This window comes from Poecile atricapillus, chromosome 9 (genome assembly GCF_030490865.1).
Source record: "Poecile atricapillus isolate bPoeAtr1 chromosome 9, bPoeAtr1.hap1, whole genome shotgun sequence".
Classification (NCBI taxonomy): Eukaryota; Metazoa; Chordata; class Aves; order Passeriformes; family Paridae; genus Poecile; species Poecile atricapillus.
The window spans coordinates 12,491,139-12,509,614 of NC_081257.1; the positions used below are offsets into that span (position 1 = coordinate 12,491,139).

The 18,476-nt window shown below is 52.9% G+C and overlaps 2 protein-coding genes across 4 annotated transcripts; both read left to right on the forward strand.

Annotated features, from left to right (window-relative positions):
- The first annotated feature begins 990 nt into the window (after positions 1-990).
- SLC26A6 (solute carrier family 26 member 6) lies at positions 991-8,043 on the forward strand. 3 transcript variants are annotated; one of them, XM_058844924.1, is made up of 20 exons: positions 991-1,127; positions 2,566-2,723; positions 3,004-3,143; positions 3,240-3,350; positions 3,621-3,793; positions 3,872-4,036; positions 4,164-4,316; positions 4,511-4,593; positions 4,686-4,833; positions 4,940-5,053; positions 5,157-5,234; positions 5,376-5,471; positions 5,588-5,694; positions 5,783-5,852; positions 6,018-6,110; positions 6,213-6,317; positions 6,831-7,007; positions 7,131-7,185; positions 7,472-7,593; positions 7,673-8,043. In XM_058844924.1, the coding sequence occupies exons 2-20, from the start codon at positions 2,596-2,598 to the stop codon at positions 7,694-7,696; spliced, it is 2,142 nt and encodes a 713-aa protein (XP_058700907.1). In that variant the 5' UTR covers positions 991-1,127; positions 2,566-2,595; the 3' UTR covers positions 7,697-8,043. The 3 variants fall into 3 exon arrangements, with proteins under 3 accessions (XP_058700907.1, XP_058700908.1, XP_058700909.1); XM_058844925.1 differs by lacking the exon at positions 991-1,127 and adding an exon at positions 2,115-2,190; XM_058844926.1 differs by lacking the exon at positions 991-1,127 and adding an exon at positions 2,116-2,170 and having other exon boundaries at positions 2,565-2,723.
- A 1,061-nt stretch (positions 8,044-9,104) lies between these two features.
- LOC131582136 (cytochrome b-c1 complex subunit 1, mitochondrial) lies at positions 9,105-17,965 on the forward strand. The gene is made up of 13 exons (XM_058845009.1): positions 9,105-9,238; positions 9,608-9,748; positions 10,176-10,262; positions 11,284-11,413; positions 12,167-12,365; positions 12,943-13,022; positions 13,169-13,284; positions 13,683-13,826; positions 14,558-14,718; positions 15,711-15,796; positions 16,225-16,313; positions 16,841-16,916; positions 17,746-17,965. Exons 1-13 carry the CDS (start codon positions 9,167-9,169, stop codon positions 17,808-17,810), a joined length of 1,446 nt encoding a protein of 481 aa, XP_058700992.1. The 5' UTR covers positions 9,105-9,166; the 3' UTR covers positions 17,811-17,965.
- The last annotated feature ends 511 nt before the right edge of the window (positions 17,966-18,476 follow it).

Below are 18,476 nucleotides of genomic sequence, written 5' to 3' on the forward strand. Positions count from 1 at the left end.
TCCATTTTCCAAAGGCTGCATGGCCTCATTAGGGTCAAGCTGGCTGCCAGCGAGGAGAAGGAAGTGTGGGGAGGGGAGGCTGAGGGTGATCTTGGGTGCCCTCTGTCCCTCCCCTTTTGTTGAAGAGGAAATACAGCAGGAGAGCAAAGGGCAGCATTGATCCACAGCGCCCTGAGCAAGGGTCACCATCAATTGTCACCCCTCTGTCCCCTGAGCTGCTGGGGGCTGAGTTCAGGGTGGCCTTCAGGAGTCACGTTGGCAGTGCCAGGAGCTGGGTCCTGTCCTGCAGCCCTTCCAGAGGCTGTGGCTGGGGGGTGAGGGCCAGGGAGAGCTGGTGGAGGGGCTGGAGTGGCGAGGAGGGGCCGCAGGCAGAGTGACCAGCCTGGGGTGCAGGTGAGGGGCTGGAGTGCTGGAAGGATGGGTGGGGACAGGGAACGGTGATAAGGAGGCAATAAATGACACGGGGTGCTATTTGCTTCCCAGCAGGAGCCCTGTGATGGCCTCTCATTCCATGCTGGGGGAGTAAATAAATAATGGGGAATGGGTAAATATGGAGGCAGCAGTCTTGCTTATGTGGGTGCCTGTGTTGGAGATGCCTTTACTTGACAACTGATGGGCGTGAGGGTGGACAGGGAGGGCCAGGGATGCGTTGAGGGAAGAGGCTCAGCCTCACTGAAAGCTGTGGGACCTGGGTTGTGCTCACCACAGAGACAGGATGGCCACTGGCTGCTCTCACCAGGCACCAGGGATAGAGACAAGTTGCTCCAACTCTGGAGATTGAGGTCCTAGATGTCACTGCTGCCGCTTCCCAGCCCCATCCCACCATCCAGAGGACCCAAGATTCTCTAATGCCTGGCCCTGCCCACTGCCTTCACACCACACCTTGCTACCAGTCAGACATTTGAGCCTGGATTTCCGCTGCCGTGTCCCCGTGGGCCTGGGCCAAATGTGACTCAGAAATTTCCTGCAACCAATTCTAGGTTGTGATAAAGCCCAGGGAGCTGTGATGGGTTCAATGGGACTATTAGTGCCCGCGGGGGACCTTTGGAACAAGATAACAGCTGGGTCCATGTGAATTGTGTGAGACCAGGATAGTCCACCGAGCATAGCACACCTGTTTCCAGCAGGTAAGCAAGGGTATGGGGAAAATACCCTGGATGCCATGACCAGAGGCTGCAGGTAACCCTCCTTGTCCTGGTCAAACTCCTCCTCCAGGACATGGGTTGGGGAGTGGGCATCCATGGGAGCCATGGGGGCACAGCAGTGCCCTGGGGATGAACTCTTGGCAGGAGGTTGGGCACCAGGTTGTGCCCAGAGGTAAGAAGCCCCCTGCCTTGCATGTGGCATGGGTGGTCAGGTATGGCAGCATCCTGGATATGGCTGTAGACCAGGAGCTGAGGCTGTAGTAGACAGAATGGGATGGCTCTGGGCATAGTGGTGACAGTGCTGGGGCTGCCACAGCTGGGGAGCCCAGCACACCAGGGCACCAAGGGGAGCATGGTGGGTGTTGTGCATCCGTGGGGCTGGAAGCGGGGCAGGGCAGGAGGAAGGGAACAGTGTCTCTCAGAGCTCATTGCCTGGTTTTAATAAACAGGAGGAAGCAGAGCCTGACTGGTGGCTCCTGACCAATTTGAGCACAACAAGTGGGAGGGCTGGGGGTAACACAGGGACTCAGGCTGGCACAGCCCCAGGCACTCAAGGAGGGAACTGTGGGTCCATTTGCAAGTGGGTGATGAGCATCTTAGGACTGGGCAGGGCACCCAGCAAGGGGATCATGGGTCCAACTGCAAGTGCATGAGCGCTTTGAGACTGAGCAGGACACCAGCTGGGTGGGCCTGGCATGATGGTGCAGCTCTCAGAGTGAGCCCTGAGCAAGGACAAGCTGTGGACTTGTACAGGGATTCCTAGTCCCACCATCCCAGCCCTGTGAAGGGTGAGACCTCAGCCCAGCTCAGCTCCTCTGCTCACAGGCTCATCCTGCTCTGCACTGCAGGGGTCGAGGGAGGGCACTGTTGGAGGGATGGCGAGCTGTGACATTTGCCGGGGTTTCACATTCCTGCTCCCCTCATGTGTAAAGGGACAAAGTCTACAGATGAGGCTGTGGGATGGCTGGGGCTCTGCTCAGCAGCTCTATTGGCCCACTGCCCTGCCTTGCTGCAGAACACGGAGGGGAAGGTGGTTGGCACCGAGGTGGGTCCTGCATGGGCAGGTGGAGGGGGAGCCCCCCACGAGGCAGCTCTGCTGGCAGACCCCACCTGTGCATTCCAGTGGGGTGGATGGGGCTTCTGTGGGGCAAAAGTGGGGAGCACCGATTGCCAAAGCCTCAGTTCCCTCCCTGCCCACTTGCTGACTGCCTACTGCTCTCCATTTTTTTGAACCACTGCTGCTGCTTCAGGACTCCCAAAACTCGGCTCGTGCCTATCCTCAGGGCCATTCCTGCCCACCTGGCCAGGATGGGATGGTCCCGTGGGCAAGTGGAGCTGGAGGAGGGGCTTCAGGGTGGGTGCGGTGCTGGCTGCCCCTGGCCGTGGGAATGTGGCTGAGCTGTCCCCTGTGTCCTTGCAGTGGACTGGCATTCCGGAGAGCCAGGTGGGCATGGCAGCAGAGATGGCCCTGAGCCACCGAGCGCCCCGCGAGGTGCTGAGTGAGGCTGAACTGGAGGAGGTGGCGAAGAGGAAACCTCCCACCAAGCCCTCTCTGCGTGGCTGTCTCCGCAAGACCAGGTAAGACCATGTGGCCAGCGGGATGTGCCTGGACCTTGCCAGGCATTCTGCACCCCAGCCCTATCACCACAGGAAGCTGCAGACCTGGGGGTTCATTTCCCTATGCCCAAATACCCATGTCTACACTCTGTCCTGCCTGGAGGGACAGCAGGCTCCAGTGGATGGAGCTGATGGTCCTACAGATCCCTCTGCTTCCCATGGGGCCCCATCCACCCTCACTGATGTCCCCAAGTCCCCCTGCACTTGTGCTCAACTTCAGCACCTGCTCCCTCCCTGCCAGATGCTCAGGCTCTGCTGCCAAGTCCCTGCTGTTCCGCTTCCTGCCCTTCCTGCGCTGGATGCCCCGCTACCCCATCAAGGACTGGCTCCTGGGAGACATTCTCTCGGGCTTCAGTGTGGGCATCATGCACCTGCCCCAGGGTGAGTGATGCCATGCCCAGGCTACCAGGGGCTTCCCACAGGTGGGGTGGCCAGGGGTTGGCTATTGGTGACATTTCTCCCTGCTCCACCTTCTAGGGCTTGCCTATGCGCTGCTGGCTGGGCTGCCACCAGTCACGGGTCTCTACTCCTCCTTTTACCCCGTCTTCCTCTACTTCTTCTTCGGAACGTCAAGGCACAACTCCGTGGGTGAGCTGAGGAAGCATGTGCTTGCACAGCAATGGTGGGGAGGGAGCAAGGATGTCCCATGGCACAGCATTACCACATCAGCAGTTGGGGGAACTTTTCTTGCCTTTACTTTGCTCCACCAAGAAGGGGGATGGCCAAGCCAGAGCCAAAGTATAATGTGTGTGCTTTGAGCCTGGCCTAAGGAGAGAGGAGCTGAGCCTTTAAGAGGTCCTCTCAGAGAGGTCCTGGTGCCCACCTTGGTCTCCCTGCCCACACTCTATCCATTCTCAGGTCCCTTTGCTGTCATCTCTGTCATGATTGGGAGCTTGACAGAATCCCTGGTGCCCAGCGAGAACTTCCTGGAGTCCGTCAATGGCAGCAATGCAACGGTCAATGAGGAACTGCGCGACGCTGCCAGGGTGGAGCTGGTGGCCACCATCACTGTCCTGACGGGTATCTTCCAGGTAAGGTGGTCCCAGCCTAGTGTAGCAGAGAACAGGAGACCATAACCTGTGGGTCATTTCTGCCATCTCTTCTTCCAGGTGGCCCTGGGCCTCCTGCAGTTTGGATTTGTGGTGACCTACCTCTCAGACCCGCTGGTGCGTGGCTACACTACTGCTGCCTCTGTGCATGTCCTCGTCTCTCAGCTCAAAAATGTTTTTGGAGTTTCCCAGGGTGAGAGCTCAGGGCCGCTCTCACTGTTTGTGGTGAGTGGGGGCTTGCTGGCACCCAGAGACCCCTGGTGCTCACCTGTGGGGCACATAGAGGCCTCCAAAAACCTGCTGGGGAGGTATCTGCTTTCCTGAACACATTCCCTCCTCCTGTGTTCTCTAGACTGTCATTGATCTCTGCAAGAAGCTGCCAGACACCAATGTGGGCACCCTGGTGACTGCCATCATTGCCATGGTGGCCATCTTGATTGTGAAAGAGCTCAACCACAAGTTTGCTGCCAAATTGCCCATGCCCATCCCCATCGAGCTTATCACGGTACACAGAGCTGCCCCAGCCTCCTGTGGGGATGCAGCCAGGAATCCCTGGTGTATCCCTGTCCCCTTCAGGGTGGGGGGAGGTGGGATGGGGTTTCTTAGCAAGTGCAGCTCCAGGGCACTTGTTGTGTCATCCTCCTCTTCCTCTACCACAGTCCCTGTGGACCCTGCCTCACTCCAGTCATTCTCTCCTAGATCATCGTTTCCACTGGCATCTCCTATGGGGTCAACCTGAATGACAAGTTTGGTATCTCCGTGGTGGGCAACATCCCCAGCGGGTGAGCAGGGCCTGATGGTGAAGGGGACTGTGCCAGGGCACCGTGATGCCCACAGCACCCCTGTTTGAGCCCCGTCTCTCTCCTGAATGTAGGTTGAAGGCACCTGTGGCCCCTAACTTCAGCTACTTTGGGCAGGTGGCAGGCAATGCCTTTGCCATTGCTGTGGTAGGCTACGCCATCTGCATCTCCCTGGGCAAAATCTTTGCCCTGAAACATGGCTACAAAGTGGACAGCAACCAGGTGATGCTCTGAGGCACAGGGCCCCTACCCTGGGTGAAAGCTAATCTTGCCCTTCTTGTAGCCAGATGAAAGCATGTGCTCCCCTGCCACTGCTCTGTCCCTGCAGGAGCTGATTGCACTGGGCCTCTGCAACTTCCTGGGAGGCTTCTTCCAGTGTTTTGCCATCAGCTGCTCCATGTCAAGGAGCCTGGTACAGGAGAGCACAGGGGGAAACAGCCAGGTGGGTCTGGGCAGTGCTGCCTCCCTCCCCAGGGAGGAACCAGGAGCAGGAATCACAGCAAGCAGTGGGGGCTCACCTCGCTTCCCACTCTCCTTCTGCACAGGTAGCTGGTGTCATCGCATCCCTGGTCATCCTGGTGACCATTCTGAAGATTGGAGAGCTCTTCCGGGACCTGCCCAAGGTACATCTAGTCCCACAGCCTCTGTGTCACATCCCACACCTGTGCCTGTCCCATGGCATGGTGATATGGTAGGGGAACAGCAAACAGCTACTCCCAGATTTGTACTCAACTTCCTCAGAGCTTCAGAGATTTCTCTCCTAGGCCATCTTATCTGCCATCATCATTGTCAACCTCAAGGGCATGTTCAAGCAGTTCAGTGACCTCAGCAGTCTCTGGAAGTCCAACAAGGTGGACTTGGTAAGGCCAGACCTGGGGCTGTGCTCTTGCTCCTGGAGAGGATTTCTCTACCCTCTCTAAGGACTGTGAGTGCCAGTGGAGAGACTGTGCTGCAGCTGACTGTGTCCCCTCTCCAGCTGGTCTGGATTGTGACATTCATAGCCACCCTCCTGCTGAACTTGGATATCGGCCTGGCGGCCTCGGTGGCCTTTGGGTTGCTCACGGTCATCTTCCGTACCCAGCTGTGAGTACTCCAGGGCTGGGGCTGGTGTCACATCCCAAGGGCAGGAGGGGCCTGTGGTGACCTCAGACCTTTGCTCTGCTCCCTGCAGCCCCCACTACTCCATCCTGGGGCGCATCTCCGACACCGATGTCTACAGGGATGTAGTGGAATACGAGATGGTAACAGCACCAGGGGTGGGGAAGAGCTGCCTGCAATGGGGGCTCAGATCAAAGCATCCCCAGTAGTGGCTCCCTGGAAAAAGGGGCTGGGAGTGTCTTGGTGGGGGGAGGGAAGGGGGCAGATGGCTCCATCCCTGGGGTAGCACCCTCCCCATCGGCCCCCAGGCACAGGAGGTCCCTGGCGTGAAGATCTTCCGCTCTTCCTCCACCATCTATTTTGCCAACGTGGAGCTGTACGCTGAGGCCCTGAAGAAAAAGGTAGGAGAGGCACCAGCCTCAGAGTGCTTCCTGTGTCTCCTGCCTGCCAGCAACAGTGTGGTGTTGGGGCAGCTGGGGACAGAGGGCCACATTGCTTTGCAGAGTGGCATTGATGTGGACCGCCTGATTGAGAAGAAGAAGAAGGCCCTCAAGAAGCTGAAGAAACAGCAGAAGAAACTGGAGAAGGAAAAAGCAAAGAGGAAAAAGGTGCTTTCACCCCTCCAGTGACATCCTGCACCTATTCCCGCCCTGGCTCTGATGCTTCTGTCAGTGCACTGGTGGAATTTGGTGGTCCATGCGGTTCCCAGCTCAGTTTAGGGCAAATGAGTGAGAAAGGCACTGGGATTTAACTGGGTCACAGTGTCACACCCAAGGTCAGTGGGAAAGTGGGGCTGTTAATGATTGTGTGTTGGAGCTGCCAAGTCATTAACCCTTTGGCAAGATAATTGGAATTAAGAGCAAGAGCAAAGGCTGGCCTGGTGCCAGCTAGTGAGCCTGCACTCTGCAGAGTGGTGCTGGGGAGAGGGGTGGATTTTGACTCATCTGAAAAGAGCCCAGAAGTGGGTGAAGATGTGAGAGGCACACACTCCCAGGGCCACACACTGCCTGTGCCCTCATACAGCCAAAGAGCCTCACCAAGGTGAGCCCAGGGGAACACTACCATGACCATGGTGCTGCCAACCCTGGAGCAATGACACCAGGTCTCCTTCCCTTCCCCAGAATGCAGAGGATGGTCCAGGCCTGTCAGTGATTGAGCTGAATGCGGGAGAGAGCACTACACCCTCAGAGCCCACCCTGCACAGCCTAGGGCTGCCCCAGCCCACCTTCCACGCCGTCATCTTGGACTTCAGCCCTGTCAGCTTCGTAGACACAGTCTCCATCAAGATCCTGAAGAATGTAAGGGCCTGGGGAGCAGGCAGGACAGCAGCCTCGATGAGGGTGTCTCTGGGGCCCTGTGGGGTGCCCTGGTGGCTGCTGCCCATCCCTCTTCCTGGGTAAAATGTTTTTTCCCATTTGCAGATCTTCAGGGATTTCCATGAGATAGAAGTGGATGTCTTCATTGCCAGCTGCTCGGGTGAGGGGGATCTGCAGAGTCATGAGCCCTGGCCAGACATGGCCAGCCCTTTGGCACACAGCTGATAGCCTGGGGGGTGTTCCCCATGGTGCTCCCATCCCCAGGGTTTTCCCAGGAGACAGGTGCTGCAGGTTGTCCCTTGGATCTAATTTGAGCCTCGAAGCTGGGTCCCTGGTGGTGACCCTGGTGTCCCCCACAACACAGGAGGCGGGAGGAGGCTGCTCCAGGTGGGTGGTGGGGGGCTCAGCTAGGTGCCATCATTTTAGATACTTATTCCTCCACACAGTATCCGTCCTGGCCCAGCTGGAGCGGGGCAACTTCTTCAGTTCAGCCATCACCAAGCACTTCTTCTTCCCCTCGGTGCATGATGCCGTGGTGCACATCAGCAGGGAGCGGCAGCAGGCCTCGGTGAGCACCTAGCCTTGCTGTCCCCAGCACGGTGATGGAGAGGGCAGCCACACCAAGCCCTCCTGTCTGCCCCTCTTAGGTGGACCACAGCACCAGAATGTAGCCCTCAAGAGGAAGACATCTCCCCCAAGAGCCGGGCAGGCAAGGAAGGCTTTGACACCCTGATGGCACCAACTCACCCACCCTGGAGCTCAGATGCCCTGATCCCCACCATCCCCTCTGGACTCTGAGTGCTGTGGCCCTGCCCTGTCCACGAGCCTGCTGTGATGGGGCTGCTGCTGCACGGAGCTGCTCCTGGCTGTCACGCCGAGGGGCTGCCTGGTGCCCCCACACTGCCCCAGCACAGGCCTGCCCCACCAGGCCAGGACATGGCTTGGGGGGCAGTGGAGGGGCCACAGGGTTCCCGTTCCCAGCAGTGGGCTGGCATCATGAATAAAGCTGCGTGGTGTTTCTCAGGGTTGGTTTCAATGCCCTTTCCTCCATGATGGTACTTTTAGGCCAGACCACCTGGCTGCACCCCGGCCCTGCTGGGAATGGCCTCCCTGCAGGTGGGTGAACATACGTTTGAGTAAAGAGCGAGCATTCAGGTGAAAGTCAGGAGACAGTTCGGCCTGTACAAAAGCATTTGGTACAACACCTGGCATAACAGTGATATCTGCATAATTATTGACATCCGCAATAGGGGCAGGCAAGCCTGTATGAGACTGAATATGCAGCATGTAAAAGTCATGCTGTCAACTGTTAATCAAAATCTACAATGTCTGTAACTCTGTAAATGAAAGTGGATTATTGACATATCGTTAACAGGAAGATTCTAAGTGAAAGATCACATTAGCAGCATATGTAGAATCAGTTACAGTATTAAGTGGTTCGTGTGTAAACAATTGAAAGGCATATTGAATAGCAGCTAACTCTAAAATTTGCACTGAGGAATTCTCCATTGTCAACACCTTGTTATGCCATTGGGCAGAGTGACTTATATGCCTAACTACTGAGCCATGCTGGTTCTGCTGGATGCATCCTTAAAAACAGTCCATCAGAATCGAGAAATGTACTCTTGTGCTCTCATTCCCCCCTCTGAGAATGCCCAGGATGCCCATTTCTGGATATCCATTCTCTTGGATCCCTATTCCCAGAATGCTCATTCCGAGACCCAAATTCCTTAGAACCTGTCCCTGCCATTTTCCAGGTTCCCCATTCCCGGGACCCCAATTTCCAGCACCCCATCTCCCGGGGCCCCCATCTCCCGGGGCCCCCATCCCGGGGCCCCCATCTCCCGGGCCCCCCATCCCGGGACCCCCATCTCCCAGGCCCCCCATCCCGGGGCCCCCATCTCCCGGGGCCCCCATCTCCCGGGGCCCCCATCTCCCGGGACCCCCATCTCCCGGGGCCCCCATCTCCCGGGACCCCCATCCCGGGCTGTCCCGTACTCGCCCCCAGGCCCGTGCCCTCCCGCCACCAGGGGGCGCGCTCGCCTGCCCGCCCAGTCTGCGCGCGCTTACGGCGCTGGCCGTGCCCCGCGCTGCGCAGGCGCACTGCGGTGGCTCTGTCGCTCGGGCTGCGGCGGAGCAAGATGGCGGCGCGCTCAGTGTGCCGGGCGGGGAGCGCGGCTGGGCGGGCGCTGCTGTGGGGCCCGCGCCCCTCCGTGAGTCACCGCGCCCCGCGGGGGCAGCGCGGGGGGGAGCCCGGCCGGGCCGCGGGCGGCCCTCAGTGCGGAGTGGCTGCTGGGCCCCGCCTGTGCCCAGGCCGGGAAGGTCATGGGGACGCGGCGGGCGGTGCGGGCCGGGCGGCGGTGGCCGTGGGAGCCCCCGGGACCCGGTGCGGACCGGGAGCATTGGTGACTGCCAGTGTCACCCAGTGCGGGGCTTGTCGCCGAGCCGCTGTCCGCCCCGGTACTGGGCTGCGACAGCTTCGTGCGGCTTTTCCATGGAGTTTCCCACTTCAAACCTCTGAGTTCCCGGCCCTGTCGAGGAGAACAGTCTGTTAGTAGTGATGACAGCCTTTATTTTTACAGGCAGCTTTATTGACTTCGACAAGGAAGCGAGGTGCTGCCACCTATGCCCAGACACTCCAGAATATCCCTGAGACCCAGGTCACTACCCTGGAGAACGGCCTCCGTGTAGCCTCAGAGGAGTCCAATCATCCAACCTGCACGGTAAATTTAACATCAGTTCGGGGCTCATTTGAATCAGTCGGCCTTGCCTAGTCTGCAGCTGGTCTTCCAAAAGGGACAGACCCCTGTGTGAACCAGCGCTTTTGACAGAGACGCCACTGCTTCTCTTTGTGAATAGGTGGGATTAATATAGCAGCAGGAGGGCCAGACTGGTGTTGTACTGTCTTTAGACAAGTGCTCAGCCTTACAGTTTTCATATGACCAGTAAGTGATCAGTAAAAGTTACCTGTCTGACAAAACCAGATTTGGTGAAGCTGAGAGAGAAAAAGCCAAAGTATGTACAAGAATGTACATTTTGTGTAGTGTAGTGTTTGTGGACCAGACTTCTTGTCCCTGCTGTTATGTTTGTGTCATTAGGATGCTGACTGTTTTCTTCTCTAAAGTTGGCACTCGCTGATTTTGCTGGCAGGTGGGTTTGTGGATCGAGGCTGGGAGCCGCTATGAAGATGCAAAGACCAACGGGGCTGGTTTCTTTATGGAACACTTGGCTTTTAAGGTAAGGATGTGTGCTAGGTCTGCACAGAGCTGCCCTGAATATTCTGTCCATACATTGTCCTCTTGTTTTGGAGGCTGTGGCTGTTGAAAGAGGGTGTAAATCAGGTCATCTGAGTCCTAGAGTCTTTGCACACAGTATAAACATAAGTCTGAAAAGGCATCTAGCCCATGTGGTGCTCATTGGTTGAATGTGCAGCAACTTCCAAGCATGCATTAATTAAAAATAACTCTTACTTACTATTTGCTGATTTTTAGTCTGAAAGGAAAAAATGTTTTAATTAACGAGTGTTACACACATAGAGAGAGCACTGTGTTATAAAGCGTATTTTCTCAGGTTAGCCCAGAGAGTTCAAAGCAGTATTTCCTTTAGCCATTTATTTTTCTTTGCTTTTCTTACTGGTCTAGCAAAGTTCAGAGGCTACAATTCTTGCTTTTCAAATTTGGCAGGTGTCTGCTGAACAGGGCAGAAAGCATCTAAGCCTGGGACTTGATGACTCAAGTTCAACTTGTGCCTTCATAGGCAACTACAGCATCTGGCTAGCTCCTTATGAGATGGGCCCTGTATTAGAAGTAGTCTTCTCCTTCTGTTTGTCTTCTATGTATCATTGCTTGGATACCTAGAAACTTGCTTGTTTTTGGTTTGGGTTTGTTCTTGGTTTACTTCCAGGGATGTGCTGTTCAACCACTGTTGTCCCAGCATAGGTTGTCTCCTACTCTGCTGAGTTTTTGTTGGTTAGTGGTGATGACAGCCTTTATTTTTACAAGCAGCTTTACTGTGTTTCAATAAACACAAGCTTTATTGAAAGCTTGTGTTAGTCTTTCAAAATACACCTCAGTCATTTTTTATCTAGAGGAAATACGCCAAGTATTAAATCTCTTGCCCTGTGCACCTGCCCATGGCTTTTATGGATCATATGACAGTTTTTATTTCTTAAGGTCTTTATTGTTATTTTCATTGCTTTAATTCTGACCTAAAGGGAAGTTTGTTCATTTAGTAATTAAGTTTATCTGGTTTCCTTTAGGGCACAAAGAACCGTCCTGGCTCGGCCTTTGAGAAGGAGGTGGAAAGTCTGGGTGCTCACCTGAACGGGTACACCTCCCGTGAGCAAACTGCCTTCTACATAAAAGCCTTGTCCAAGGATATGCCCAAAGGTAGGATGGCCAGGGGCAAAGTCTGGTTGGGAGGTTAAGTAAGTGCATTTGCTTCTGTTTCTCACCCCCAAGCATCTTTTCTACCAATAAACCAGGGATTGAAGTTGAAGCTGAGCAGTAAATTAGAGGTTCTGGTTGGTAGTTGAAGAGAACAGTGCAGTGATGTGGTGCTTCAAGACTGTATGTTTGTGTGCCCCTAAACCAAGAGTTTTAGTTATGTTGGGCTGCACTGTATTGCCAGGAGGGAAGATGGGAGGGATTCACTAATTTGTGGTTGTTTTATGGAGCTTAGCTGAGGTCAGTGACAGCTGCTGTGTGAGGAGTCCTCCGTGCAGCTCCTCAAGGTGCTCTTCATGCTCTGTACTGCCATGTGCTCCCTTCTCTGGGTTGGTTTTGGGCAGAGGCAGTGATTTGAGTAGGGGCCTTACTGTAGACATGGGCTGTGCTGTAGGCATTACAAACTCTTTGTAAGGATTCATTGTGTATCTGGAAGAGTCCCTGCTTCTGACATACTTAATCTTCCGCACATGTTGCCTGAACTGTGCTGGCAGGGGTGCTTGGCAAGCTGATTTGGAGACTTCTTGGTAAACCAGTGTTTGTTCCTCCCAGATGCTTTGGGAACGGGTAGCACTCAGTTCTGTTATGTCACATGCCCTCCCCCAGCATGGTTTTTGCTCACTCCTGTGTGTCTCCTTTCAGCAGCACTGGGTAGCAGTCAGGCAGTGGGATGCTAACATTGGAATTGTGTTGCAGTTGTAGAGCTTCTGAGTGACCTTGTGCAGAACTGTGCGCTGGAGGATTCTCACATCGAGAGGGAGCGTGGCATCATCCTTCAGGAGTTGAAGGAAATGGACAGCAACCTGGCAGATGTCACCTTTGATTACCTTCATGCCACTGCTTACCAGGGGACTGCACTGGCCCACACCGTTGAAGGGACCACAGAGAACATCAAGTGAGCAACAGGCTGGATGTGGTGCACAGCCTAGGGGTGCAGTCCATGAGGTGCATGACTGCTGCTTCCTGGTGTGATGACTGCACAGTGTGTACATGGAGGTGATCTGAGCCCATAGGCTTCTCCTTGTGCTCTGTGTTTTCCCCACTGGCACTGGTGAAAGTGTAATGCTGCACACATTCCTTAGAACCACCTCATGCTGGCCCTTCCTGAGGCTGGAAGGGACAGGTTGAACCCTCTCCCATACTTCTCAGTTTGTTAGAAAAATTAGAGAGCTAGGGGTGCTCATTAAAGCAGTGGCCTTGTGTTAGCTCCATGACTGAGTTCAGTACTCTGCAGTCTGTATTGAAGTCTGGCTTTAACTCTCCATCTTAGCTGCTGGTTCCTGTTCTTTGTGTTCTAGAGTTAGAGCACAGGGCAGACACAGTATACAGTGCAGTCTTGCTTCTAAAAAGCATTGTTGCCCCACAATAAAGACAATCCCTGCTGTCTCTGCACTGTGAATTTGACTCTCCTAAGCCTCTCATTCCTCCAGAGTTGGAGATGCTGATGTTCTGAGTCTCTATGTTCTTTCCAGGAAGCTGACTCGAGCAGATCTGGCTTCATATGTTGATACTCACTTCAAGGCACCTCGTATGGTCCTGGCAGCTGCTGGAGGTAAGTTCTAGGTCCTTGTAATCCTGGGAAGCCTTGGTATTTCCAAGCACGTGATCAGACTTGTCTCACATCATTAATGCAAAATCAGATAATTTTGTAAACTAGTCTGTTTTAAAACTGGAGATCTCACTCTTTGTCATTGCCAGGTATTTCCCACAGAGAACTGGTAGATGCAGCTAAGCAGCACTTTACTGGGGCATCTTTTTCATACAAGGGGGATTCTGTGCCTGCCCTCCCACGCTGTCGCTTCACAGGGAGTGAGGTAAAGTTGTTTTGGTCCCCATCAAAACAAGCAGCTGTTGTCCATCAGCAGAATGAATGTGAAACCAAGTACAGCTGCTTCTCAGTGGAAAAGCCTGTGTGTCTCGAGAAGCTGATGATGCACCATCTTGGTAGTGCTCCCATGTTCTGTTCTTGGGGCTTATTGCCACGTGTTGGGTTTTAAATGGGACCCAAATCCATTAGGAATGTGAGACTGTTGCTCATATGATCTGCTGCAAAACTCATATCAGAACAGCTGTTTTGTGCTCAGTTCTGCCTGGGATTCTTTCATTTTACTGGAATAACATCAAGTGCCCCAGTTTGTCAGCCTGGCGTTGCAGCAGGCTGCAGACAGATCACAGTGTTCATGCAGTTCTCCCCCACTTGATGATTTTCCAGATCCGTGCCAGAGATGATGCTCTGCCCCTTGCCCATATTGCTCTTGCTGTGGAGGGACCAGGATGGGCTGATCCAGACAACGTGGTCCTCAATGTGGCTAATGCTATCATAGGGCGCTACGACCGCACTTTTGGAGGTGGGAAGGTAAGAGTTTTGGGAGAGCAACAGGGAGAACCTGGAGCCTTTTCATGTGAAGTGTTATGGAGACCCTAGGTGGCTGTGCTTTAGGGAAGTTGTTGTGGTTAACTTCCAGCTGTGAAGGGGTTAGAAGCCTGGAAAGTAGAATAGAAGTGTAATCAAGGCTAATCCAGGACAGCTCTTGAGAGGTGATGCTGGCAAATGAACTGAACTTTTTGTGGAAGGGGTGTAGCTGGTGAATTCTCAGCAGCTTATTCCCACACTCACAACTAACTACTTGGTGAGGATGGTGGTGGAAGCAGGACAGAATACTCTACAGCCTCCTGATGCAAGCTTGTCTTACCCCTGCAGAGCAAATGGAATTTGTTTAAAACCTCAGTATTGTATCCATTATCGTCTGAAATCTGTCTGGCCTGTATATCTCTGCTAGCCACTGCTGCTGGGAGACCTTGTCCTTCCCATTTTTTTCCCACTCCTACGGTGGTGCATACCAGCTTTTCATCTTCAGCTGGGAAAGGAAATGGTTCTGCTGGATGGAATCCTAGGCCATTGTCTGTGGCTTTTCCAGCAGTGCTTCTCATCTGTTGACCACATGAAGGCTCTAAATTAAACTCTCCTTCAGTAAAGTGTTCTGCTCTGTCTTGTCTATGGTCTTTGTGAAAACAGCTCAGTGGGAAAGAATTTAAGCTGTGAGGAATCTGGAAGTGAAATGGCTGACAGCATCTCCTTATTTACAGAATCAGTCTAGCAGGCTGGCTACGCTTGCTGTGGAGCATAATCTCTGCCACAGTTTTGAGCCATTCAACACCTCCTACTCTGACACCGGCCTCTTCGGTTTCCATTTTGTTTCTGACCCTCTGTCCATAGATGATATGATGTTTTGTGCTCAGGGAGAGTGGTAAGTACAACTTTGGCACAAGTTGCTGTTCAAGATCTGAGCCTCTTATGGGAGACTGAGCTGCTGGGGAAGCATATTAAGTTTACAAAGAGTTGTGTCTCTTTATGAACTTCTTGGTAACTTGCATTCTGGTTAAATGATCCTGTAAGTGGTTTCTGTAAATCTCTACGGATGTTGCTTTTGAGGAGCTGTTTTAATACCTTAGGGCTCCTCAGGTCTTTTGTTCACGCTTTCAAGTATTAGCACCAAGGCTTTGGGGTTTTTTATATACAAGTGAGATCATTCCTTAGACAAGGCTTTCCTAGGTGCCCAAGAGACTTATCTCCATTGTCTTGTTAAGCCTGAGCAAAGCAGGCGGAGTTCCTGCTGCTCAGGCTCTTGTGTTGTGGCTGATGAATGACCTGCTGCTGGAATCCTGCCAGTGTTTGGGAGCCTTCTGGCTGTCCATCTTACTGTGTCCATGAACCAGTAATGATTCAAGGCTACATCTGAGCTACAAGCCATTCTGTGTGGAGCAGGTGGAGTGAGCCCTTGCCCCAGAGACGTGGCCATTGGCAGGAGAAAAAGGGATGTAGCAGCTGGAGTCCAAACACACTGTGCAGCTGTCTTGTTCTTTCAGCATCAGTTACTATAGCAGCTTGCCATGCATGGGAATGGCATGCCTTCCTTCTCCTGTGATAGGGCAGTGCACAGCTTGTGCTTCTGGGCAAGCCAGAGCCAGCACCAGGCCTGCTGAACCTCTGAGTGTAACTCAGTGTGCATCCTGCTGGCTGAATCCCCTGCCTGTGTGCTGGAGCTCTTGCCTCCTGCTGCTCAGTGCTCCCCAGTTCTTCGCTGCTCTGTGAAGATCAAGGATGAATATCAGCCTGCAGGACAAGCAGTGTTGATAGCAGCTTATTTTTGAGGAGGCTGGGGAAAGGGAGGAATTCACTTTCTGTCTGAGGAAGCAAAGATCTTTAAGAGCTTTTGTGGTCTTTCCATGTCTTCTCCAGGATGCGTTTGTGCACTAGTACCACAGAGTCAGAGGTGACAAGAGCCAAGAACTATCTGCGAAATGCCATGGTGGCTCAGCTGGATGGTATGATCTGGTTTATTACTGTTTTGACCACGGTGCAGCTTTCAGAGGGTTTCTGCTTGGGGTTTTCCTGTGCTAGAAATTGCAGTTCTGCTGGCAGGCCGTTTGCCTGCTCCACCCTTCTCCCGCCATGTTGTCAAAGCAGCTGACCCCAGCCTGCTATGCTCCTAGGAGTGGCATACTGCCTGGTGATCTAAGAATTGAGACCCTCAAACTGGTCTGCCTTGGCTGTAACACTTTGGAAACGAGTAAAGTAATCTGTGTATTGCTTAGCTCCTGCTGGAGCTGCCTAGAGTGGGAATTAGGACTGTGCTTTGTTAGCAGAGGGTTTAATGCTTAGAGTTTTTACTTTGTGCTTTGGCTGATGACCAAGCTGTGCAATTCTGGAAGGCTTCTTGCTGCACTGACCATGCAATATTTTCAACATCCAGGTACCACACGAGTGTGTGAGAATATTGGAAGCCATCTCTTGCACTACGGACGCCGTATCCCTCTGGAGGAGTGGGATGCCAGGATTTCTGTAGGTATCCATTTGTTTTGGCTAGAATATCTGAGCATGATTGGTGTCAGCACTGTCTGGCCTTAGTCTGCTGCAGTAACACATGGCTTACTTATCCCTTAATCAGACTGCTTGGAGTCCAGGTGGTTATCCTGCTGATGGTGATGTAACTGTCAGAATCTCTGACTTAGACACAGTGTATCCTGTGGCTGGAGTCAGTCCATCCCAGAAAGAGGGCATACAATTGTGTTAAGCGACACAACCTGTTTTCCTAGTGGTGTCCCACGCCTAGTTTTTGTAATTTCTGCAGCTACTTTATCCCTCAGAAGACTTCCAATTTTGGCCTTCTCTTCTGTACTCATGGGAGAATGCATGTGTAGGGATGTTAGCCATTCTTGCAGGCAGAGCTGGGCTGTTGGTGCAGATGGCCCCAAGGGTCTGATTGTATCTTTTAATGATCTTGATATGTAATGGCAACAGTAACTTGCAACTTTGAGAAGTGTAGATCTGCTGGCAGAGTCATTAATTGCTTGTTTGATCTTTATTAGGCTGTTGATGCAAGAATGGTGAGAGATGTCTGCAGTAAATACATTTACGACAAATGCCCGGCAATTGCAGCAGTGGGTGAGTAGTAGGTGACAATCAGCACACATTTGAAAAACAAGGCAGGGCCAAGAGCCAAGTGAGATTTGCAGGCAGTCCTCATGTGTCTGTCCTGACTCCTTAAGCCATTCTGGTTCATTAGTGGTGTCCTCCTGCCTCTGCACATGAGGTGTGCCAAGGAACATTTGCCATGAGATCAGACTTGCAGGTGATGGAGATACAGTGGCAGTGAGCTGCTGGCTGTCCTCCCACCTCTGGCTGCTGCGGAGCTGTGACTAAGACTGGGAGTCCTGTAGCTGGGTGTGGGCCCAGCACGTCTGCCAGGTGTCCTTACCCTTGGGTCAGGGTGGTTTATGTAAGGGAAGTGAAGGGACCTGATTCTCCTGTGCTGCTCTGGCATGTCTGTCTGGCCAAGGACAAATTCCTCTCAGAAAACCTGCCTAAGCAGCTCAGCTCTGCTGCCTCCTTCCTGTCTGTTGAGAATTCCCCTCCTTCTTGCAGCTGTTTCCTCTGGCCTTCAAAGTGGAGCAGCTTGGAAAAGAGAGACAGTATTTGAGCAGGAAGTTGAAATGTTGAAATGACTTGGTGGCTCCCTGTATTTGATACCTGTATGGGGAGCTGTACTGAGCATTGTGGAGCAGTGTGAAAAAACACTCTGTCAGGAGCTGGTATCTGCTGGTTTTCCCGATGCAGGTTTGAGCTGTAGTTGCCTGGTTTTTGCAGACCTGCTATGGATTGCAAGCACAGGCTGCTCTGCCACCATCTGCTTTAAAGACTATGAGAAACTGTACAGGGATATTTAACTATCAAGTTACTTTACTAACAAGTGACTTTACTCCTGTTCACTTAGGTCCCATTGAACAGCTCTTTGATTACAACCGCATCCGCAGTGCCATGTACTGGGTCCGTCTCTAGGATGTGTTGCCTGAAGGTTGGAAATAATGAAGTTGTGGACTGTAACAGGTTCCCTCTGGCACTGAATGTCTTGGGCACCACGGGCAAGCTGAATCCGTTCAATGCAGCTGTCTTCTCTGTGTTAAATGAATAAAAATAAATATATCTTATGTGAAGTTGTTTCTACTGGTGGTCAACTGTGTCTTCCTGGGTGCTGCATGTAGACATAATTAATCTTGCCAAATTGGGGAGATACAGTGTGAGGAACTGGAGCTGTTAATAGGCAAACATCTTTCCAGAGGGGCTATGTTACAGTAACCTATATATTTCTATATGGAGATGTGTTACCTCTCATCTTAAGCTTCCTGGTTATCTGTAAACCAGCTCAATAATGAGCAGAGATTATTGTGCAGTGGTGGTGTTGGTCTACACACTCTTCTTTCATGCTCCATGCAGTCAGGCTCAGCTGTGCAGTAACTGAGAAGCTTCTGACTGGCCTATACCCGTAAGATAATCTCTAGGTCTGAGTAGTTGGAAGAGGTACCCAGCCCTTTCTTCCTTTTTGGTGTTAAACTGGTTGCTGCTCCCTTTGTTTTGCCTCTGGGAAGTTGGAACAGAAAGCTGAGGAAGGGGGATGGAGAAAAGTTTCCCACCAGGTGGCACTAGCCTGTCACAGCTACCCTTGGA